Consider the following 21,867-nt stretch of genomic DNA (forward strand, 5'->3'; position numbering starts at 1 on the left):
TGTTCAGAGTAGGATCATTTTTTCTTTCTTTTGCATATTTTTGTACAAATGAAATCATATTAATTAACAGAATGTCAGATCTCATCAGATTTAAAGTGACACCAATATGATTCATCTAAAAGCATTCAGACAATCAATCTGTGAGGATGAGGATGATTGTTTTTATTGACGACTTGAGGCTCAATGTTGACACCAGTCAGTCCTCGCTTAAATATTGAACCGATCTGATCCCTCCTACAACAGATACACTGAACGCTATTGATTTCAGTTTCTTTTTACATTTAGGTAATTAGTTATTACATTGATTCTTCTAAGACCATTCTACAATATCTCTATCTCTATTTTTTTAGTACGAGAATACATTGTGTTACAGATTATTTGCAGAATTTTAAGCAATTGTGCAGTCACTCCATGAAAATAACTATACAGTAGTCAGAGATTTTTAGATCATATCGTCTAAAGATATAAAAACAAATTTACTAATGTATGTTGTAGACGTTAGTATTGCATAAAAAACAAACATGTGGTCATTCATGTGGTCATTCTTTTAACATTTTAAGATCCCAGTGATTTCTCAATTCACAGAAAAGAATGCTATACTGGTCAGTATATAAGATAAATTTGTGCCATGTTAATTTTTCTATTATTATTATTATTATTATTATATGAATATTTTTTTCCAGACGAATAGAATGAAAAACATATCTTGAAGATTGAACCAATCTCATCATGTTGACCAGATTAACCCAAAACAATTTGCTAATACCTGTATACATTTTTACATCATGTTCTCGTCCCTGTCTCTGTGCAAAAATCAGTGCACTTTCTTAAATAGTGTGATGTCATGTCACCTACGAAGTCTACTACACCCAAGCAAGCATATTAACACACATTTCAACATGACATCAGGAGTACATAATGTAATCAAGGCTCATAAAAAATCAGTGCACGTCAGCTCGCGTTTGTCAAACCTGCTATCCTGTGTTTACCATCACGCAACTATGTGTTATCAAAAACACAAAAGCCAGTCTTACCTGCCAAAGCATCGGGTTCAAGTCCCGTTTCGTCGTCTAATCCGCATACTATGAAGTAATGTGCAAAGCGGCAGGGCGCAGATCCAGAGCCGCTCATAGTCGCGCTCATCACGGCTACAGATGATCCGCTTTGTCCGCGTCCGTTATTCAGAACCAACCTGCTCCATATCCAGCGTTTCCAGGCGAACGAAATCAACTAAAACGCGGTTTCAGGGAAAGGTAATCGTCAATATTTTGTGCAGAGACTTTCGGAAAACTGAGTATGTTGGTGTTTTTTTTGGTTTGAGGAGCGTTTGCTGCTGCGCTCAGAGTTGTAGGCGCTTTGACGAGCGAGCGAACTGACGCACCGCTTCAGCTGATCACGGTCAGCCAATAAGGAGCTTTCTCCGCCAGCACGAGCGTTTCTCCGAGAACGCGCACCGATAAAGGCTGTGCGTTTCAAATATTATGATTCATCTGTAAAAACAAATGAATAAACAAGCAGGTCAATATTTTTCACTCTTCAAGGCAAGGTAGGGCAAGTTTATTTATATAGCACATTTCATACGCAATAGTAATTTAAAGTGCTTTACATAAACAAGAGTAAAGAACAAGTATTTAAAAATAAAAAAACAAGAATAACAATTATTGAAAACAAATAGTTGAACTGTATTGAAACAGGTTTTAAAGGAATAAAAAGAAAAAAGCATGCTTACAAATTAATAAAATAATAAGCATAAACATCATCAAAATAATTGTATTTGTTCATGTGGTGTTTTCAATACATTTCTACTCCTTCAAATATTTATTTTTTTTTATTTTGTTTATTATCCGTAAATTACAACGGGCAATTTTTTTTTTTTTTTTTTTGGAAAAAAACAACTAAATTATGATTGTTATATATTTTAGGATTTATAGTATGTCGAAAATATTTACTAAATTGCTAATCATTTACATTTTGACGTTTAAAAACTATTTAAGGACCACAGTACTGCTCCAAAACAAATTTTTATACTGTATTTTATGCCATTATGACAATATGTTACACATTTATTGTCTGATCATATATTTACACACACACACGTTTATTAAATATGGACAGCAGGTAAAAATAAGCATATTGTTTCATTTTACATGAATTGCCTTTATTTGTTTAAATCCATGACAAAACATTAGTTTAACAGTATTGATATATGAAACATATGCACACACAGCAAAATCTCTGATGCAGTGTTAAATACAGTGTTTATACAATACTCCCTCAGAATGTGAAATTGTATCAATTATATAAACTGAGGCACTGAGATAATTAATAGTTGATTGAACATTTATAAACACCTGTTGTTAACAAGCAGAGTCACTGAGGAGAACCAAAACAGCAACTGACATTAATGCTCAATCAACACTTAACACTGTCTCTCAGTGTTATAATTTAACACTCTGAGTAAACATTATATTATACTTACAGTGTTATTTTAACTCTGAAGGATTTGCTGTGTAGACACTGTCTTATATTTAATAAGCCTGCCATTTATTTAAAATAATTTTTTTAATTTAATTTTGTGAAGAAACCAAAATAAAGCATCACGTTTTTGACCCATGCAAATATACATATAAATATACAATATATAAGTATAAAATGTTTATATAGTGTGCTTTTAGTTCTTCAGATAAACAACAATAACCTTCCCTTACAGCCAAGATGCATATGTCATAATCTGAACATTACTTCATCGCCCTCTGTTGGTTAAAACAATGTATTGTTACAATATCTGTAGCTGTTTTATTTAACTGTCCAAAGGTGATATTTACATGTCTTTATAAACACAAAAGACCAGTTTAGTGTTGCACAGAGCAATTATAAATGCTTACATCAAAATACTGTATGTTTAATGCTAGTGCAGAGGTGGGTGAAAGCAGGCATAATTTAGTCTGCCTCTTATGCAGCATTGCATGAATTCAAAGTAAGCAAATTAGTTTCAAAAGTTTTCCAGCGATTTAAAACAATAAGCATGATTACTGACAGTAAGTAATTAATTTATTGTCATTTCAAAGGAGCATGATGTGTTGACCAAACAGAACAAATTTATATGTGACTAGAAATCCCACTTTTAAGATTAGCCTACACTGAAAGTATATATATATATATATATATATATATATATATATATATATATATATATATATATATATATATATATATATATATATATAAATAACAATGCATTGGCAGAAAATGCACATTGCCAGCTAGCAAGATTCATGTGGCTCAAATCCGGCCCACACCAAACACTTACATTAGGCCTACATACCGCATGCAATTATGGCACTTGGGTGGTATGCTCCTGTTTGCCAAATCTGGGCCACAATTAAGTCATAGCAATATCACATTTCAGCCAGAATTCAACCAAATGAACTACAACTGACCCTATTTTGGGCTACAGTTTGGTTTTGTTTTGGCCCCGAACCGGCCCACACTAGACACTTACATCCAGCCCACATCCAGAGTTTGCTGTGCCGAATTTTCACCAAAAGTGGCCCACATGTGTTTTAGGATAACTGGACCACTTTTGCCATATTTTCTATGGGCCACTATAGGCTCACAGCCACTTTGGGTTTAGACCTAGATTACCCTGAGATGACTATGCACATTTTTTTTTTTGCCAACTATGGCCCACATTTGTCCTCTGTCATTTGGGCCAAATTGATCATTTTCCACATGGGCCACATTAGGATCACGTTCAGATAACATTATGTCGTAAGTGCCAAATCTTTGTCTTAAATGGCCCACATGTGAATTGGAATCTTTGGCTCTCGTTTGCTATTGTACAGGTGGGCCACTTCAGGCTCACCTTCATTTTGTCTGGGCGGAAAGAAGACCACCTGTGCCGCATGAATGACTTAAGTGGCCCACATTTGTATGCTTGCTATCTAGGTTTTCTGTTCCGTTTACAGATAGCCTATTTCTTTCGACTTTAAAGCACACATGGCTAGTGCATAAATCAGAACAGGTTAAACACCTATAGGAAAATTGTATAGGAAAAAAATACTCAATTACATTTATACAAACTTTTCTGTTGGAGATTCGGAGTGATTCAAAATAAGACATTTTCTAATTGTTTCATATTAAAATAGTTTCAGATTATTTGACATCCTGAGACATTAGCAGAGTACCTCATATGGGCCCCGGGGCCCCTTTTTGTGAACTGCTGATTTATATAATAGCACAAAATATTCTCGTCATTAAAGTAATAACAGTGAATAACACCAAGACATAATAACTGTTGTGTGTTGCCATAAATGGTTACCATGGCAGAACATTTCACCTATACAAACTTTCGTGTGTGGCGTCACCTCTTGTGGGCGTGGCCTAATGATTAAAGGGTTCTGAAAGTTTTCTCAGTTGCTCTACAATAAACAATGCTAAGTCCACACATCACTGCCAGCCATTCCCAGCCACAGCAGAGTCGATATCCGCAGTGAAAGCGCCCGTCAGCCTCCACCTCCCCGAGCTCAGGTGTTCAGTCTCGGCCAGAAACACGATCTTTGGAGAGGTGACGCATGCTTAAACCACACCCTGAACACAAAGAACAACCGCAGGACTCCTTCACGCCCAGCGGAGACTCAACACCTGACGCTTCGATGGCGGAGGAGAGGGACTTCATGCGCTCCGTGCTGCCGGTTTACGACTCTTTCCACCCCGAAGACTCTTCACTAGCTTTACCGCTGGCGAACAAACTCACGCTCGCCGACGCGCACCGGCTGAACCGACTACAGCAACAAGTGCAGCTCACTCTCTCGCGGAAAAAAAGGAAACCAAAACCAGCAGGTATGAAGGATGAAACTGGCCGGTATCAAAGAAAACTCTGTGAAGATAAGAACTGTTTTGTTTTTGTAGTGGGATACAGCTGGTGTTTGTTTTGCTTTACAAGAACACAAGATGTCAGTCAAATGTTGGTGGTCAGAATTCACTTCTGTCCTTTGTTCTCAACTCTGTCCTTTCATTATTTGTTTTACTTTATTTATGGCTCAACCAATACACGAATATTGATTCGTGGTTTCTTTCTTTATCCTTTACGAAAACATTTGTGTTATCTGACTATCAGCCTTTGATGGTACTAGCATACTATGCATGATAGTATATGTAAAGTAGTATTTGCATAGTGCTTGCAGGTGTTTCAATGGATAGTTGATGGTCACATGTAGGTATAATAAAATGTAAAACCAAATACATAAATATATAATATAATAATAACTATGTAATAGCGATGTAGTGTAATAGTACATGTTTAATTAATAGGATTAGGCATCTCTTTCTCACTGTAAAATGGTGAACACTGTAGTTTCTCAGTACCCATTAATTTAAGCTAATTAATTAATTTTTAGGTTAGCATGAGTATTTATTCTGTTGTATTGTAATGTATGCAAATCATGTGTCTTTTGGGCCCATTGCAGATTCATCTCTTGCAGAAAGTCAGTCCAGCTGTCAAATTTCAAGTAGTTCATCTTTAGGAAGTCTACATTTGAAGGTAAAGACATCTGAGATAAACTTGTTCTTTATTGGGGGATGGGTTACTCTAAAAACACATTTGCATTATATTTAACTCGTATAATGACAGCAGGGCTGGTGTTCTGTCGATTTGTCCTACCTTGTCAGATTGTCCATCCTTCTATTTAAAAAGTACTGTAGGTTGCACATTTTGAGGATGCAATATGCTACCCATCAGTTTTTGCTACCAGTGTAAATTTTGATGTGGATAGTGTGATATGAAGCTGTAATATCGCCCTAATCTACCTAATTCCTAACACCAACTAGACATGGGTATAACTTTCTGATGGAATGATAGCCTTGGATAAAAATGCCACGCCAACATGGTATTGTGATTACTGCTCTAAAATAAATAATTTTAAAACGTTTGGAAAAAAAAACATTGAACACAATATATTTTATTTACAGGAAACCTTTGTAATAATTTGCAACATTAAACAAGTCAGGCTAAACAATTAAAATAAATCATTGACCTCTGCTATCTTCATTAGTTTCAATAACACAGATTTCTTTACAACACATTAAAAACACAGTAATATATACCTGATATATCCTTACATATACCTTAGTAATGTATAACACAAGTTTGTGCGGTTTTAAACCTTGACTTTTCCAAACCAAGGTAAACATTGAAATCGATTATCATCCCACGCCTAACCCCAACCTCAGAACCATTTAAATACAGTGTTGGCAGCATGATCTGATGGGTAGGATGTCAATGTCAGGATACCTGGGGTTAAAAATTGAAGTCTAATAATAATTATAAATGACAGATTACTTGTTTTAGGTCATGTACTCTAACTACTTATAGATTACTCTCAGTTTTGATTTGAATGTGATGTAAAATTAGAAATATTTTATATATATATATATATATATATTTTACAATATATTTTATTGTTTGTTGTTGTCAATATTGAATGCACTAAACATTGCATTGCAATGCCTTCCCAAATTACAGTGGGTTTACAAACAAAATAAAACACTTGAACACCCACATTGTCTTGTTTAAATGCATGTCATTTGTTTTTGGTACTTTTGACCTCAAATTCAAAAGGGTGCATATTTCAAAGCACACTAAGGAAATACATGTAAAAAAAAAAAAAAAAGATCAAATTATAAATAATTCACTACAATTGTGTGAATAAATTATCATTATAATAATGATAATAAGCATGTAATCCATAAAAATAAACTGTAATCTGATTATGAGATTTTAAAAATCATATATACGCTAATCACCAGTACTATTCATTGCAAAATTCAGATGATAATCAGTTAACACCCAACACTGATTTAGAGATTACTAGCACTGACTAATTTCCCAAAAAGCTCAATAAGCAACAGTATGAGTGTACTTGTGCACCATATTCCCTTTATAAAGACTTAAGATGCTTTTTATTGCAAGGAACGGACAGAAATATTAATAATTCACCCCCCCCCCCAAAAGCACTACCAATTATTTACTCAGCCTCAAGTGGTTTCCTTTTTCTTATGAACACAACAAAAGAAATTTTGAAGAATGTTGGAAACCAGTATCTGTTGACATACATAGCAGGAAGAACATACCATGGGTTTCCAACACACTTCAAAATATCTTCATTTGTGCAGAAAATAGACCACACTTTTGGTGCAAATGATGACAGAACTTTCATTTTTGAGTGATCTTTCTTTTTAATATCACTAATTTGAGATATTAACATATACTCTTTGCAGCGGACATTCTCCGTTAATCATGAAGCCACAAGGTCACTGCGGATGGTTGATCGATCTCAATGGCCAAGCATGGAGCCGCCTCTATTTCACAGAGGCTATGGAAGCTTTCGTTACACCCCTAAGAGAGCTGGTTTATGCTTGGGCTCTAACTCTCTGACTCTCCCTTCGGCCCCTACAACCAGCCACTTCCAAATGAACAAACTCCCTTTACGCTACGCCCACTCCGAGGTCCTGCGAAATCCACGCTTTGCAGGCCTGTCAGCAGCCACACAAATCCCCAGCAGCCCGGTGTATGAAAACCCCCACACGGATGATACAGATGATGTGTTTCTACCGAGCACTTCTGTAGAGAGGGGCCGGATGGAATCGGAAAAGCACACCCTTCAGCAGACCCTCTGTAAGCAGAGAGAGGGGGGTTTTGTTGCTCTCGAACAATCAGAGAACGTGTCCTGGCAGAGCCGCGTGAGGAAGCCGAGCCTGGAGTTTGTTGCAGGAAGACGACCCTCCCAAACTGGATCACTTATCAGCATGGAGGAGCAGTCAGGAAGTTTAGGGAGGATTGAAAAGCTGGAGGTCAAGCAACATGCAGTTACCACATTAACAAAGTGAGACAGTGGTTTACATTTACACACTTAAATAGATCATTTTGAGGGATGTAAACAACAAAAATGGTCCTAAATCTATTTCCCGTTTTACATTTTTAATTTTCCTAGCTTCCAAGAATCCAAAAATGTCCAAATATTGATAAATAAGGTTATGACAGCTGTTATAGCATTAAGATACTATTGTCTCTTGCAGTTACGAAATAGTTTGACAACAAGCAGGAAACATTCATGGGCCAATGACATGACTACATTGATATGATGCATACATTTAGTTTTTTAATGGTACATTTTTATAGTGTAAAATAAATATTTAGTAGTTATTCTCATATAAGTATACACTGTAACAAATTCTGCTTGCCTTACATTTTAAGAGTCCATTGAACTTATTATGTTAAACTGACTTAAAACGGCTTGCGTAACTTATAAAATTAAGTTAGAACTTGGTTTACAATGAACTAAAAACATATGTTGTCATGACTGATTGATTGTATATTTTTTATAGTGTAGATAAGTGTGTAATTTACACATTAAATGAAACAAAATCTTTATATACAAGCATTGTAAGTCTGAACGTTTGAAATGCTTCACTACAATGTCAAATGTAAGTAACTCAACAATTAGATTGTACATTTAAATGAATAAAATAAAACAATACAAATTTGTAATAAATGAAAGTATGCATTACGTTATATGTGAATTATTAATAATAAAAAGCATTAGCTTATTAGGTGTTATTTTTGAACAAGGACTGACAAAGTTTAAAAGTATAAATGCTTTCATATGATAGAATGATATATTTTTAATAGTAATAATTCATATAGCTTATAATTACTTTTTATTATAAGCTATAATTAATAGTTATGATAAATTATAATAATATATATGAAGAGTTCAGATGCAAAAACCTCTAAATGCCATCTGTAATGTTCTCCTAAAATGACTAAAATTGCCTTCTATGTTTATGTTCAGTTATTTCACTTTAAAGACAATGAAAAATATAGCTGCAAGCAGCAATTAAGGGGCCAAGCACTTCATAGCCAAAATGAGCAAAGCAGTCCAGACGCAGAATTTGAGCATGTGTCAGTGCCATAAACAAAAACTGCTTCACCTATTGACATGAATTAAATAACTTGTTCATCATTATAAAAGTAAAAGTTACTGAGTCTACACACAGAAGTCAGAGAAAAAGGCAAATTTTAGTGGAAATATCAAACAGCATTTAAAGGTTTTTGCGTCTAATATTTGCATATATAGTTTAATAGCAGTTATCTTGCTCATAATGTTAAAAGGTTTAATAAAATGCTTCAAAATACCAGATGTTGGTTTATTATTAGTTCTTTTAGAAGTAATAATAGGAGTCATTTAGAAGCCATTTTGCTTAATTGAAATATTTTTTTATAATGTGTTTTGTTACTTTATTTATTTTTTTGTTACTATTTATTTATTCATAAGTAATTAGTTTAAATGAAATGTATCTGCTTAAGATGAAACAAGTCTTTCTGTCTTACACTGTAAAAAAACACAAAATTCTTTCATATTGTCCCAACACAAATCTATTAGGTTAACTTAATCTCTTTTACAAATTTAAGTGGATTGAACATAAAACAGTTGACCCCCCCGCCAAAAAAAAAAAAAACACGTGTTGATTTGTGTTCAATATTGTGTTGTTTTAACTCATTTAAATAAGTAGTTTGAACAAGCAGCGAAATTCATTTTTTGAGTGTATGTCTGTGTTAAAGGAAGGGCAAACCAGGTGAACTCAGTGCAGAGATGACACTAAAAGAGGCTGTAAATCTGCTGACACAAGATAATAACATGGAAACACAAATCGCCGCTGCTAACTTCATACAGAACCAGTGCTTCAACAGTCCAGATGCCAAGAGAAAGGTAAGTGATACTCAACTCCCAAATAGCCCATGCTCGTATAGTCTGATCCACCCAAAGATGATGATATATCTCACACAAAAAGTCTGAATGGTTGCGGTGATAACAAACACCTCGGGCAAAATAAAACCGTGAGTCATAGCACTGCACAGCGAGGTGGTGCTTTAATTAAGTGGAAAACGGGCGTGGAAGAAAGTCAAAGAGAAGTATTTAGTGTGGTTTACATGTTTACTAAGTATGTTACGCGGTAAGTTATTAGAATTATGACAGTAGACGCCAGCGTTTATTTTATGCTGTTGATTTGACTTTATAAAGGTTCAATAAGGGTGTTTTTTAGGCATGCCATAGAAGAACTAGCTTTGTTTCCCCGATGGACATAAAAAGCTTTTTAAAACATTTTAATAATCTGGAAAGCCCCTTTCCACTGTAAAGAATGCATTGTGGAGTAAAAAGGAGCGATACTGGAGGCTGTTAAGTGAACTGCAGCCAATAAACTATTGTGCAGATTATAATATCCAGATACCATCCACACTGATAATATTAATGTTCAGATGCTTTGGGAGACATTACAGCTGACATTACAGCCGTTAGCAGATACATATATACTGTATACACACACACACACACACACACACACACACACACACACACACACACACACACACACACACACACACCATGTTTACATATGAACAGTGGTTCAGTACTAAGAAGCTTGACCTGACCTGATGGAACACATAAACAGAGGCTAAACAAGGATGAAAGGTCAACAGTATGGTTTAAATGTTTTGGGATGAAAAAGTTTTTTAAAGAAATTAATATTTTTCCTCAACAAAATTTAGGGTTTCATAGAATTCCTTCATGTTTTCCCAACACAAATCGAATAAGTTAATTTAATTGTTTTGACAAATTTAAGTGGACAGAACATAAAACAATTTAGTTGTCTCCAAAAAATTCAAGAATTGGGTTGATTCAGATCATTTTAATTGAGTAGTTTGAACAAGCAGGGAAAATATTTTTTGATTGAGGATTCATCAACTCTTGTGCATCCTTATGAACATTGTGGTTATTTTTGAAAAGTTTTTGCTTGTTTTTAATTTAGGTATGGATGTTGGCGTTTGTTTTGTGTTATATAGCCAATTTTGAATGTGTGTCAGTGTTTTTTTTTTTTCAGATCATTGACTTATTAAAAAGATTGTAATAATCTAAAATCTCTGTTTAGCAGTTGTAGCACAAATAAAATAATAGATTGAGTGTTTTTTTAAAAACACCTGTGACATTATGTAAAAAAAATAATATTTAAAGGAGGAAATTTTGGTAGTGATTATCAGGGATAATGCTGGTAATTAAATCTTTGTCAGTTGACTGAAAAGATGTTTAGGGTTAACAAAATTGGTTCTGTGGCATAAATACAAAAACCCTCTTTTGCAACCTTTCTTTTTAAGAGTGAATGATTAAAAAACAATTAAATACAAGTATTTTGTTGCATGAAGATCACTGACTAACATCAAGAAATAAAAAAAAATGCATAAGCTTTGACAAATTTTTAATTTCATCATCCTCCACCTTCTCAGATACTTCATCTTCAAGGCATCCCAAAGCTGCTGAAGCTGATGCAGAATGACAGCGAGGAGCTCCAGTGGGCCGCCGTCAGCTCTCTCCGAAATATTGTTTTTGAAAACAATGAGAACAAAATGGAAGTCAAAGACTGTGAGGGGCTTCCAGTGATCCTGAGACTCCTCAAGATCAATCGAGACATCGAAACCCGGCGCCAGCTCACTGGTAAACAAGTATTTCAGCAGACATTTCATTGTATTTAATTCACTTCCAACGTATCATACTGAATTTGCTTTGCCTTTTTGAGCACCAAAATAACAATATAAGAAAATTGTAATCATCTGAAAGCTTTCAAATGATGAATTTACACTGGATTATGTATCCCTACAGTGCAGGAAAGGTCCCTGCTGGGAAGTTATTTTAACTTGCATTATATTAAACCAGTGGTTCTCAATTCCAGTCCTCGTGCCAACAACCCCCCGGCACATTTTGCATGTACACATAAGGATTAGTTCATGGAGCACTCTGTTAACGACTTGATTATCTGAATCAGGTGTGTTAATTAGGGAAGACATGAAATGTCCTAGAATGAAGACTGGAATCGAGAACCACTGCATTATACTAACCTAAAACAGTTTTATAACTGACCTATAGTTAGCTAATTTAAATAAGTGGTTGAGGTTAGCCTTGTCAAGTATGATTTTATCTATACTTGAAATTAGACCTCTGCTTTTAACCAATCAAAGTGCACACACACACACACTTTGAGTGAGACGTGAGAGCACATACACACACAGGAGGCATAAACCCAGAGCAGTGGGCAGCTATGGCCAGGACTTGGAATTTAACCTGCAACCTTTTGATTATAAAGTCTAATTCCCTAGGCCACAACTACCTACAAACCCAACAAAAAGTACATGTTGTCATAACCGAATTGGTCATATATTATTTTTACAGTGTGTGCTCATCCACTAATGTTGCAGGTCTGCTTTGGAATCTGTCCTCTCATGATCTCCTGAAAGAGCATCTGTCCAGAGAAGCGGTCAAACCTCTCACAGACAGTGTTCTGGTGCCATGTTCAGGCATTTCCGAAGGCGAAGACCCTAAACTGGAGCTTCTCGCCGACCCTGACATTTTCTATAATGCCACCGGCTGCCTGAGGTATTGCCAGCTGATTCTGAAGCTATGAAAGAAAGCAAATAAAATAAAACAGGTTTATTTTGGCCAACCAGATTGTTGTGCATACATGGGGAAGTCCCAGAGAAAAGGTTGAGCTACAACTGCTTGAGTAATATATTATTAATTCCTGATTCTGTATATGAAGTGTATGTGTCACTGAAAGCATACACTTTTTTGTGAAGCTTCTCTAATATTTTTTTTATATACTCATTTAAATTTTTTATTTAACAAAAGGGAAAAATACCAATACAAATAATAATAATAATAATAATAATAATAATAATAATAATACAAATAATAATAATAATAATAATAATAATAATAATAATAATAATAATAATATAATAACACACTTGAACTTAAATGAACAGTTGACTGGTCACATATTTCCTTACAGATCACATTAACAAATACAAATAAAGATCAGTTTACATTGCGTAAAGACAAAAGTACTATCAGTTTATCCTAATATTGCAGGTATTTGTCCAGTTGTAGTTTTAAAAGTCGTCCTCTCTATATTTTGAACGTTAGATAGAATATCCAACCATTCAAATTTTGTAAGGGGTTCGAGTTGTAGCCACTTTCGAGTTACAGTTTTCTTACAGGTTGCTAGAAGTATTTTTAATAAATACTTGTCTTTTACCATTAAGTTGGCTACAATATTTCACAGGTAAAAAAAAAGTGTTCCCCACATTTCCTCCAGCACCCTATCCTTCTCTCGTGTTTGCATGCATGTTAACTTGTGGGTTATAAAATATCCGGTAAGAATCCTCCAGCAAAAATCTTGCCGCATACCAGAGTTGGAAGAGGTGACCTGTACTGAGCAGATATTCAACCAATCTTCCTCTGAGATAACTAGGTTGGATCTCTCTCCCATTTAGCCTGATGTCATTTGTTGAATGTTGCTTGGTGGATTGGATGAAAGAAAACAATTTTGAAACAAATCTCCTATTGTCTTTGTTCTTATAGATGTCAATAACTAAGTCAATTAAGTTGAAAATGTAAATGTTTTATTAATAATAATAGGAGTATTTTTCTTTTGTTTTAATAGTTTAGGTTTTAAATTAGGGAATAATAATAAAAAAATAATAAATAAATAAATAAATAAATAAATAAATAAATACTTTTATTGAATAAGGATGCATTAAAGTGATCAAAAAATATGAAATGTTACAAGCTGTTCTTGTAAACCAATGTCATGTTTTCCACCAATAACATTAATAACTTTTCAACAATTTTTTGAGCATTAAATCAGGATTTTGGGATAATTGCTGAAGGATCATGTGACATTAAAAACATGTATTGATGCTTAACAAATTCAGCTTTAAAATCACTGAAATAAATGACATTTAAATTGAAGTAAAAAAAAAAGTCTGTTTTACTCATATTGACATTTTATATTGTATTTAAATGAAATAATTTGCATATAACTAAATATAATTGCATATAACTAAACAATGTGATAAATAATATTACTGACAATACTATTATTATTTTTAGTTATTATTATTATTTATTTATTTTTTTTAAAGAAATCTGAGTTCAGCTGGTCCAGATGGGCGTAAAGTAATGCGGGACTGTGAGGGTCTCATTGAGTGTGTCATCTATTACATCCGTGGCACTATTGCAGACTACAAACCTGATGATAAGGTAAAGAGCTACTCACATTAAACCCACATCACTATAAACACTCTTTTATTTGTGGCTAATATTTTAAGAAACCAGATTTATAGGTACAACTTGAGATAAGATAAAAGATAATATATGTAATATGACAACTTTTTATAGAAACTTTTCAGAAAACAAAACTTCCTTAAAAAAGCATTTATTGAAACTAAGCTATGACATGGCTTGACGTAATAAGCTGAAAGAAAAAAGATGATTGTATATTTTGAAAATAATTATTTTTAAAAATAATAATTAAAAGATAATAGTAATAATATATTTTTAGCTATTTTGTCTGTAATTATTTCAGATATGTTTAATATTATACGATCGATTGGATCTTAAATTATTATTCAAACTTTGTGTGGTGAACATATCATTATTAAACTGTTCATTTTCCAGGCCACAGAGAACTGTGTCTGCATCCTGCACAACCTCTCGTATCGATTTGATTGCGAAGTGCCTCGTGTGGATTCACCTGTAGCTCAAAAGCCCAAACAAACTCACACTGAAACCAGCAACCCGGGCTGTTTCATTATCAAGACTCCTAAAAACTCTGCAGAGGTCAGTATTACATCTTTCAAAACATCTTTTAAACTCAAACAAGTGATGATTGAATGCCATCGTTGATAATTACTAGACATCTTTGCGTTGAGTGTTTTGCCTGACCATCCTTAATGCAAATGTAATGGTGCCAAACACAAATTGTGTTTGTCTGTCACCTCAGAATCTGGAAGCGGATGAAGATTATCCTGCACTGGAGGAGAACGGCAGTCCTCATGGTGTGGAGTGGCTCTGGAGCGCCATCACTGTACGCATGTATCTGTCGCTCATCGCCGTCAGCACAAACCAACACACCAAACAGGCATCCATTGGCACTCTGCAGAACCTCACAGCCTGTTCTGGAGAGGTATGACGTGGAAATGATTGTTATTAAAGGGATAAATGACCTAAAGATTAAATTGGTCATCATTTAGTCTACTTAGTGTTCACTTTTCTGAGATTAAATTTCTGAGATTATAGGTTCATTTTTTTTAGTTAAAGCATGTTTCTAGCATTAATTAGCAAGCAGTTTAGCATTTATTAGCATTACCCAAATAGTACACATATGTCTAAAATGTGACGATTAAAAGGTCTTCATTAGGTCTGTTTTACAACCTTTCTAAATTACTAACAAAATTAGCCATCATTTATTTACCAACAAAACCTGAAAACTGTGGTCATTTAATCATGGTTCATCATGGTTCTTCTTCAGTTACCACTGTATTACAATTGTGGTTATACAAATTTTAATTGTGCTAAAAATAACTATGGTTAATTTTCGTAAGGATTTGCTAGCATGAATTAACATTGTTTTTTAACGTTAATACAGCTAGTGTGCTTCTAGTATGTCGTCAGCATGGTTAAACCATGCAGATAGCAAGATTTAGCCTGTTTTTAGCATGCTATAGGCCAATTTTTAGGCTTGGCTAAGGATGTAAAATATTGATGATTAAAGAGTAAAAATAACAATGTGCACAGATTTATAATAAATACTGAAATATATTTTAAAAATCTGCCAATTTATATGGATGAAACAGATTGCTGCTTTAAAAAAAAAAAAAAAACGTTTTTTCATTCCCATTAGATATCCCAGGCCATCGCACACTTTATTGTGCAAAAAGAGGGAGGCCTGTCTCAGGTGAAGAAGTTGCTTCAAGAAGCAGAGAAGGAAGAGCTCCGAATATCTGTGTCACTGCTTAAGAACATCTCTCGCTATCGAGAACTGCACGCAGATATTGGTGAGCCACCAACATACTATCAGTAACAGCCCATGACACTGTCAGTATAAAAATAAAATTAAAAAATTTCTACAGTTAAACAGGTGTTACCGGAGCTGGTCGCCATCCTGCCAAACTCTGACCGAAATGTGGAGCAGCCCATAGAGATCACCGTCACCATCTGCCACATACTTATCAATCTGAGCCAAGCATCTGCATCAAACACCTGTGCCATCATAAACCAAGGAGCGTTGCCCAAAATCATCAGCATCAGCTCCAAAGACAATGGGTATAAAAAGAAGACTCTTAAAGTGATTGTTCACACAAAGAAATTAATTCTGTCATCATTAACTCACACTCAGGTCGTACTAAACTTTTAGGAATTTCTTTCTTGTGTTTAACACACAATGAAATTTTCTGAAAAATGTTGAGAATAAGCAGCCATTTACATCCATAGTAGGAACATACTCTGGAAGTCAGCTGTGTTTTCCCCAACATTCTTTAAAATATCTTCCTTTGTGTATTAACATAAGAAAGAAACTCACTCCGGAGAGAAAGACAATGATAACAAAATTTTCATTTTTGGATGAACTGTCCATTTTAGCCATATGATATTCAGTAGAATTCCGAATTATTAGCCCCCCTGTTTATTTTTTCCCCCAATTTCTGTTTAACAAGAGAGAAGGTTTTCTCATCACATTTCTAAATATAATAGTTTTAATAACTAATTTCTAATAACTGATTTATTTTATCTTTGCCATGATAACAGTAAAAAATATTTGACTAGATATTTTTCAAGACACTTCTATACAGCCTAAAGTGACATTTAAAGGCTTAATTAGGTTAATTGGGTTAACAAGGCAGGTTAGGGTAATTAGGCAAGTTATTGTATACCGATGGTTTGTTCTGTAGACAATCAAAAAAATATATAGATTAAAGGGGCTAATAATTTTGACCTTAAAATGGTGTTCAAAATAAAACAAATAAAACTTTCTCCAGAAGAAAAAATATAATCAGACATACTGTGAAAATTTCTTTGCCCTGTTAAACATAAATTGGGAAATATTTAAATAAGAAAAAAAATTAAAGGGGGCTAAAATTCTGACTTCAACTGTATAATAATCCTCACAATAACAGTCATTTATGTTCATTTGTGTTATTTATTGTGTTTGATAAAATGTAGGTTTGGACCCACACGGGCTGGCCAAGCAGCTTGTGTTTTACTTCATACCCTGTGGAGGCATTCAGAACTTCATAGCAGTTTTAAGAAGGTGAGATTACTACATGTTTGAATAATATTCCCCTTTTTCCACAAATGCCTACTGCGGTTTAAATATATGTTGATTTTCTGTCATTTTTCATTTCCAAGTGCCAAAAATAATACTGAAAACTGAGTGAGAGGATTTTTGTTTTTTTATTTTATCCATCACACACTTTGCATTTCAATGTGACATTAGTATTACACGCATATCTGTGGCCAATCACATTGCTGCAGTAAGACTTGTTTTGAGTTTTTGATGTGGTTCATGCTCTGTATTGAGTAATTAGTTAATTACTATAATTATTGTCCTTTTAATCATGCATTATGATTGGTTCTATAAAATAATATAGGGTTATTCTCAAATATACAAACATATGGACTTTCTTCAAAGCTAGTTATGGCTGCTTCAATACGCTGCTTCATGAAGCAACAAATCCTTTGCGAATCTTACATATCGAATTTGCAAAGTCACTTTATTTCAGTAAACGGGGATTCAAAACATTTAGAAAATTCAATGTTTTTTTGGTAGGTATTCATTCCTTAGTGGTAAATCTCTGAACAGGTTTTATAATTTTATGTATATATATATAACAACTTTATAGATGTTTCAGTGAGACATTTTTTAAAACGAAAGGGAATAATATTAGTTAATAGTTTCTTGTTGCCATGTTTAGCAGAGCCCACAGTGGAACAATAAAGTTAAAAATATTAAAACATATTTTATTATTCAGTCACTTAATATTTAATGACATTAGATCATAAGCAAAGTACATCTGATATAATATACTTCAACAAAAAATGTGCAGTGTTTGAAAAAGCCTGTCATATTGAACGCTTTTTTGTTGCATTTACACTGTTTTGACCAGCAGGCGACACTATCATGTGGTGATTTGAACTATTCGAAAGAGTGAATCATTTCATCTTTACAAAAGCTTTGCTTTACCTATAACTATTCGCAACAAAGCATCATAAGCAAATAACAAATAAGCACAGAATATTAATAAGTCCAATTTAGTTAAACTAGTGATGTTGTTATTTGTTTGCAATAAAAAGTGATGTATTTTATTTCAATTGAATTCACATTTATTTTATTTAGTTCATTTGGTGAATTCATGACCGTATTTGTAGAACAGAACACAGTTGTTCATTTATATGCCTGATAACACTGATTTTTTACAGTTATGCATTGATGCAGATTTGTGTCAATTCACATCATCGTCTGACCTCATTACTCTGCTCCCCTTTGTTCTGATCATTTATGCCTCACTCCCTTACTCTCACCATCTATAAAAGTGGGAAAACACTAACAATAAGAGTAATAGTCAGTAATATGAAGGAAAAAAGGCAGAAAGATGTGAATACTATCAATAATAAAAATAAAAAAAAACATTTAAACACAATAAAAACTAAGATTTATGTCTTTATTATTTTTGATAAAAGCTTTGACTAAAAGTACAATCTGAAAAATGCATTTATATATATATTTTCCCCTTCACTTTCCTTTGCCTTTATGTTTTTCCCTTCACATTCACTTTTAAGCATTAAACCACAGAGCTTTTTATTCAATATACACATTTAAATAAATTTAACAGTCTTTTTATAATCACACAAAACCATATTGGATAACTCTGGAATTGAAGCTGTTAATTTAAAAAAAGTTACCTGTCAGTTAGTAACACATCAATTTTAATTTAATTTGGTACTTACTTAACATGTCAACACATAACTTGAGTTTCACATTTATAGTTCTTTACCTTACATTTCCATATCTAAAAATTAATGAACAAAATAAATAAAATATCACACAGTTTAACGGACAATTATATATCCCACAATCAGATAAATCTTAATTATTCCATAGGAGTACATTTTGTCTTCTTTTAAAGTCATATTTAGTAGCCCAGTCCTGGTTGAACACTGAAATCAGATGCTATTGTTTCAGATTTTGCTTCCATCTCGAGCATATTTACCCATGTTGTCTGTTTTTTTTTTTTTCTGTGGCAGGCTGGTTACCGGAAAACTGACTTCATAAACAACAGAACGGTGAAGGCTGTGAATTCTGCTCGAGAATAATGGAATCCGCAAATATATAATGGAAAAAACTTTTTTTTTTTTATAAAATATTATAAATGGTGCTAATAATATTGTGTATATGTGTGTGGGGGGCATATGCACATGTGTATATGAGTTTGTCATAATTTATTACTTAATAGTTTTCTATGTAGCGTTGAATGGACACACCTTTGTTTTATTTATTTTTTACTGACCTTTTTTAACATTTTTTACTGTGTTTCGACTGTGATTAAAAGCATTTTTATTAACAAATCTGTGTGTTATTTATTTTTTGTAATGGGTGAAACTTATTTCCACTCTTTATATTTAAACATTGTCGAAGACTTACGCATTTTCAAATAAACCTGAATATATTCTCCAGTCACCGAAGGGTTAATGTCTGTTTGTTTAGTTACTATGGTTCTGTTTGGGTACAGTCTGCTCTCGGCGCTCTAGTAAACATCGTTTACGTAAAACATTAATAAAGATAGCTCAACGGAATTTGCATTATAATGTGATGCTGTCGATGCTTTCTGTAATCTGAGAATCAAGCTTGAGGTTCAGGAAGTGATTTTGAGTCGTTTGAATAAAAACAAACCATCATAAACCTCAGTGGGAGGGATCAAGCGAAAGATTGAACTCGCTTTATGATATCAAAAAAGAATCATAACAGTCTTATAAAACAAGCATGTGTTTTATTGCACAGTTATTTAATATATTTGATGTTTTATTACTTTGAATAGTGGCTCGCTTCGAGCACAAAGCGTTTTAATGTACTTTCACGTCACATCCGTAAACAAAGAAGCTCATGCGAGCTGGATTGTACCATTATGCTACCAAGGGGTACACGTCAGTCAAGTAAAGCCTTTTTTTTATCAATAATAAACTTTTTTCATTAGAAATACAACAATATTTTACTTAAATATTGTAATTACACTAAACTTTCAATAGATGTGCATTAATTCATCTTATTAGCCTTATTATTTCAATCAAACGCAAAACATAAAGCCCCCAATTGCTTGAGACATAATAGATTTCCCCGTTTCACAAAACTGTACAAGCCAAGTGATATTTTAAAGAGCCCTTTAAAGTCCCCGTGTAGTACAGAAGGAGTATCGATATATTTCATCCATAAATCGATAAAAACCCGCCTGATTACTGTTGTTTGCCAAGTCTCCACTCTCGGGGACTTGACTCAGGTAAATGTTACATGGTTTTATTTACCTAACGTTAGAGTGTATGTATGTGCTATTACTTGGCAGCTGGACAATGGTTATGTTTACATTATTAAATGAATTGCTAACGCAAAATAACCAAGCAAAACTAAGCTCGTTCTCGCATCATTCGCTTTATTAAAATGCTAATTTATTTATGTTTATATTTCACAAACGACCCTTCAAGTGATTGTTTACTAATTCCACGTTGCTGGATTTTAAACTCGCTGGGATTTGCTGGATCTGGAAAGTCTAGTTCGGCTGCTCTTCTGCTTTGACAGTTTGCTTATGTTTTGTCCTTGTTTGTGTGCTGGAGATAAGGTCACGTGTGCAGAGCAGCTGAGCGTGTGTGTGTGTGTGTGCGTGTGTGTGTGTATGTGTGTGTGTGCTGTTACTGCACCTCCTTTTAGGGCCCCGAGCTGCACGAGCTGTAGCCGGTGCCAGGGTTGCTGTCATCGGTCCCTGCTAATTTAAACCCGGCCTAGGATGTGCATTTGGTCTGTTTTTATCATGCAAACCACTGGAGTGAGCTATTATTACATGAGGAGGTCGCACTGTGTGTGTGTTTTGTCCTATGCTTAAAATAGATGCTCTCTTTGGGAGTAATGAGAACGGATGGGACTGAAAATATGTTTTTTATTTTTTTATTGTGGCTGATATAAGTGTATATATTTGAATTTGTGTTAAGTGCTATAGATTTGAAAACATTGGGACTGAAGTATGGGACAAAGACAAAATCAAAACAAGAAAAGTGTAATGCAGCTTTATTTTGTTTTCCATATAATTGTGTACTAATATCTGCACTTTAAGGTTTTTATTTTGATTAAAGCATTAATTTTTATTCGTATTAACTGAAGACATAGGTTAAAAAATAGTTTATAAACAAAATTTATTTTGTTATATTGTTTATAATTTTATATTACGTTATTATATAATGTTTATCATATTTAAAAATATATATTTGCAGTTTCACGGTTCTTCCTCAAAATACTACTTAATTGTCATTTTAAGTCTTTATACTTTTTATTTATCAGCTGTTTTACGTTTTATTTTTGTCAAAAGGATAAAAATATGATAAAATATTGTTAATATTTATAATAATATGTGTGTGAGTACAGATCAGAATAATTATGTTGTTATAATCTTACATAAAGATTTATGTTACACTGAATGGAGATTCAGAAACATCATTTCACCCATGTATTTTGACATTAGTGTAAATACTTTACTATTTAATATGTGTGTTTTCATGTTTTTTTCCTTCTTTTAGATTTGCGTGTGTGTGTGTGTGATGATGATGACTGCTTTGACCCCTGGGCAGACATGCAGTTAACATAAGCAAATATTATTGTTTTTATTTATCTAAATAAATGCAATGTATGATAAATAAAAACAAATGTGAACATTCCTAA

The 21,867-nt window shown here is 33.6% G+C and overlaps 3 protein-coding genes across 21 annotated transcripts in view; 2 read left to right on the top strand and 1 right to left on the bottom strand.

Moving 5' to 3' along the window:
- dennd5b (DENN/MADD domain containing 5B) overlaps positions 1–1,374 on the bottom strand; it is a 57,462-nt gene extending 56,088 nt beyond the window's left edge. For 7 of the 8 annotated variants that reach the window (XM_009300252.5, XM_073945604.1, XM_073945603.1 and 4 more), the window contains exon 1: positions 1,035–1,374. In XM_009300252.5, coding sequence (XP_009298527.1) covers positions 1,035–1,143 — 109 coding nt within the window. In that variant the 5' untranslated portion in view covers positions 1,144–1,374. 8 annotated transcript variants of the gene reach the window in all.
- A 68-nt stretch (positions 1,375–1,442) lies between these two features.
- tcp11l2 (t-complex 11, testis-specific-like 2) overlaps positions 1,443–21,867 on the top strand; it is a 35,801-nt gene continuing 15,376 nt past the window's right edge. The window contains exon 1 of one of the 12 annotated variants that reach the window (XM_073945865.1): positions 1,443–1,546. The gene's annotated coding sequence lies outside the window, so the exon portion shown is untranslated. 12 annotated transcript variants of the gene reach the window in all.
- On the top strand, positions 4,370–19,433 carry pkp2 (plakophilin 2). The gene is made up of 13 exons (NM_001113433.1): positions 4,370–4,842; positions 5,469–5,542; positions 7,279–7,883; positions 9,623–9,770; positions 11,342–11,549; positions 12,308–12,485; positions 14,036–14,153; positions 14,571–14,732; positions 14,896–15,078; positions 15,796–15,949; positions 16,025–16,217; positions 17,112–17,199; positions 19,194–19,433. The coding sequence occupies exons 1-13, from the start codon at positions 4,575–4,577 to the stop codon at positions 19,260–19,262; spliced, it is 2,448 nt and encodes an 815-aa protein (NP_001106904.1). The 5' UTR covers positions 4,370–4,574; the 3' UTR covers positions 19,263–19,433.

Source organism: Danio rerio, chromosome 4 (assembly GCF_049306965.1).
Source record: "Danio rerio strain Tuebingen ecotype United States chromosome 4, GRCz12tu, whole genome shotgun sequence".
In the NCBI taxonomy this organism is placed as follows: domain Eukaryota; kingdom Metazoa; phylum Chordata; class Actinopteri; order Cypriniformes; family Danionidae; genus Danio; species Danio rerio.

Excerpts from the sequence above, each read along its gene's own strand:
- pkp2 (NM_001113433.1), top strand. The coding sequence starts at position 4,575 with ATGCTTAAACCACACCCTGAACACAAAGAACAACCGCAGGACTCCTTC. Across the intron at positions 12,486-14,035 it reads AATGCCACCGGCTGCCTGAG|AAATCTGAGTTCAGCTGGTC; the intron begins GTATTGCCAGCT and ends TTTTTTTTAAAG. Across the intron at positions 14,154-14,570 it reads ACTACAAACCTGATGATAAG|GCCACAGAGAACTGTGTCTG; the intron begins GTAAAGAGCTAC and ends TTCATTTTCCAG.